The sequence below is a fragment of the Halyomorpha halys genome, unplaced genomic scaffold, assembly GCF_000696795.3.
Source record: "Halyomorpha halys isolate HHAL.00 unplaced genomic scaffold, Hhal_1.1 Scaffold1176.1, whole genome shotgun sequence".
Lineage (NCBI taxonomy): Eukaryota > Metazoa > Arthropoda > Insecta > Hemiptera > Pentatomidae > Halyomorpha > Halyomorpha halys.
Window position 1 is genome coordinate 256728 of NW_027111348.1, and position 2367 is coordinate 259094.

Consider the following 2367-nt stretch of genomic DNA (forward strand, 5'->3'; position numbering starts at 1 on the left):
CGGGTTGAGGTTGGGTTTCCCAGGTTGTAGGTCACTGATCCTTCAACTGTCGGCAACTGGGAGTGGAACTTCATGAACCGTTTTTTGATATAATCCTCTATTGACTCCACCAGTAATTCGCGATGCAATTGGCTACTTATTATGAACCAAGGAGCATTAACTGCGATTCTTACGACTTTATTTTGAAAAGATTGTAGTTTTTTTCCTTTTCGTGAAGGATGCTGCTCCCCAGACTTCACAGCCGTACATCAGCAGTGGCCTGAGGATTGTTTTAAATATTAGACCAGTTGTTTCTGGTTTTAGTTTGGAATTTCTGTTTAGGATAGGATATTGGTCCTCCTTTGGTTTTCCAGCTTAGTCCCAAGGTCTGTGTGTTGGGACCATATCTGCCTCCGCATGTCCTGGCAGTTTTGCAGAATGTGCTCTGTGGTTTGTCCATTTTGGCCACATTCATAAAGGAGACCGGGTCTTATCTTGAACTTTCTGAAGAGGTATGATTTTAGACGTTCCTGTCCAGTTTTTAGGCGAAAAATTACAACCAGTTCTCTTCTGGTAAGCTTGAAATAAACGTCATGGGGATTGTGTTTTGAGTGACTTGCTTTCCACCTTTGGCTTATGACTGCTTTGTATATTGTTTTGCACTCCTCCAAACAAGGTAGACTGCCAATTTGGGGGAGCAGTGTTCCTTAGCCAGTCGGTCTGCGATTTCATTCACAACCATCTCTTAGATCTTCCAGCACCTCAGTTAATTTTCCCAGCGAGCCCTTTCATTTATTTCTTAGACATTCAAGAACAGATGTTGCATCTGTCAGGAATACAACGCATTACAGCGGACATCTCTTAAGACCCTTTAGGACATTGGCTGCAGTCGGAATAAAGCCATGCTCGCCACTAGAATTTCTCTCTCTTCATAATAAGATGAAAGTTTTTAGAAATATATAATATTATTCTCAATATTTTGGTATTATGTTAAATATAGACAAAGAGAGGATCTATCCAGACTATTTGTCAAAAGCTTTAAATAATACTTTATAGTTGGATGAATGAGATAGAGTAATAACATGATAAGCATGAGGGTAGACAGAGGGGTGCCGTGGTTCCCCGGTAGGTTTTTGGGGCCCAAGAAAAAATAGTGAACTTATTTGACTAGATTTCTTTCTGGAAACATACTATAATCAGGAAAGTATTGTTGAGTTGATATCTCCAAGGATCACAAGATCACAATCAGACCTCTGAAGGGATAATTTAATAATAAGGTTATATGTCGATTCTTGGATAAGAAAAGGTAAGATTCAATGAGAACAATTATTTTTCATATACTTATCTCTAACAATGAAGGGGGAAATGAATAAAAAAGATCTTTTTTAGATTCCATTCTTCCTATCCTAACTTTATTTTTTGTTTTGCAGTTTAGTTATCTCAGAATGGTTGTTGAAAATAAATTAACAAAGGCAACCATTGTAGAAGAGGTGGTTAATATTTTTGCCAAAAATCCCAGAAGGCTTATACTCTGATACATAGCAAACCTCTTCACCTATATTTTGTATTACTGCGTGTATTGTATGTAGTGGTGTACAATAATTAAGTTTATGCTGGATGTGTGTGTGTAATGGGCTGAGGCCTGCCTACGCCCATGATAATAAGTCTTTCAAGTAGTACTTTGTGCAAAATACTTCATTGTTGTTAAATGAAGCCATTTATTTTGTTAGTTTGTCTGGTGCCATTATTCTACCATATTTACCTAATATTATTAAAAATATATATAGTTCATACCAAAACACTAGATATGAATTACAAAATTTGCAAAACTGCTTTACTGAACAATTTAGATGATGAGACTTTCCATATTCTTGTGCTTCTATTACATTATGAAATGTATTCTATAAAAAAAAAAAAAAAATGATATGAAATGTAGTATATAATATGCTATTAAATTTCTCTTGGAAGGGGTTTAGATTGTTTGGTGCTGAAAGCTTTAGAGCCCTTCACAGAGAGAATATCCTACCTCAAGTGTTTTTGTATACCCGATTTCTCTTGTCCCGCTATACTGACGTCAGTTTTTACTTAAACATAATATATTTTGCTGGCTGGGCTATTGCCTGAGATAATGTTATTAATAACCAAGAAATTTTAAAATACTGCTTCGAAGTAATGTCCATGATTTCAGAACTGAATGATAAGGTAATAGCAGCCCAGGCATTCGTTTTCTTCCTGGCTGGGTTCGAGACCTCTTCCACAACCCTGAGTTACTGCCTCTACGAGCTAGCCAAGAACCAGCAATGCCAAGAAGCGGTCTACAATGAGATTCAGGAGGTTTTGAGGAAACATGGAGAGCTTTCGTACGAAGCTATTTCTGACATGACTTAC

General features: G+C 37.1%; 1 protein-coding gene across 1 annotated transcript in view; it reads left to right on the plus strand.

Annotated features, from left to right (window-relative positions):
• Positions 1-2367, plus strand: part of LOC106688687 (probable cytochrome P450 6a14) — a gene marked incomplete in the record, with an annotated part of 45175 nt that overhangs the window by 33899 nt on the left and 8909 nt on the right. The window contains 1 exon segment of the mRNA XM_067049354.1: positions 2168-2367. Within this exon segment, the coding sequence (XP_066905455.1) occupies positions 2168-2367 (200 nt within the window).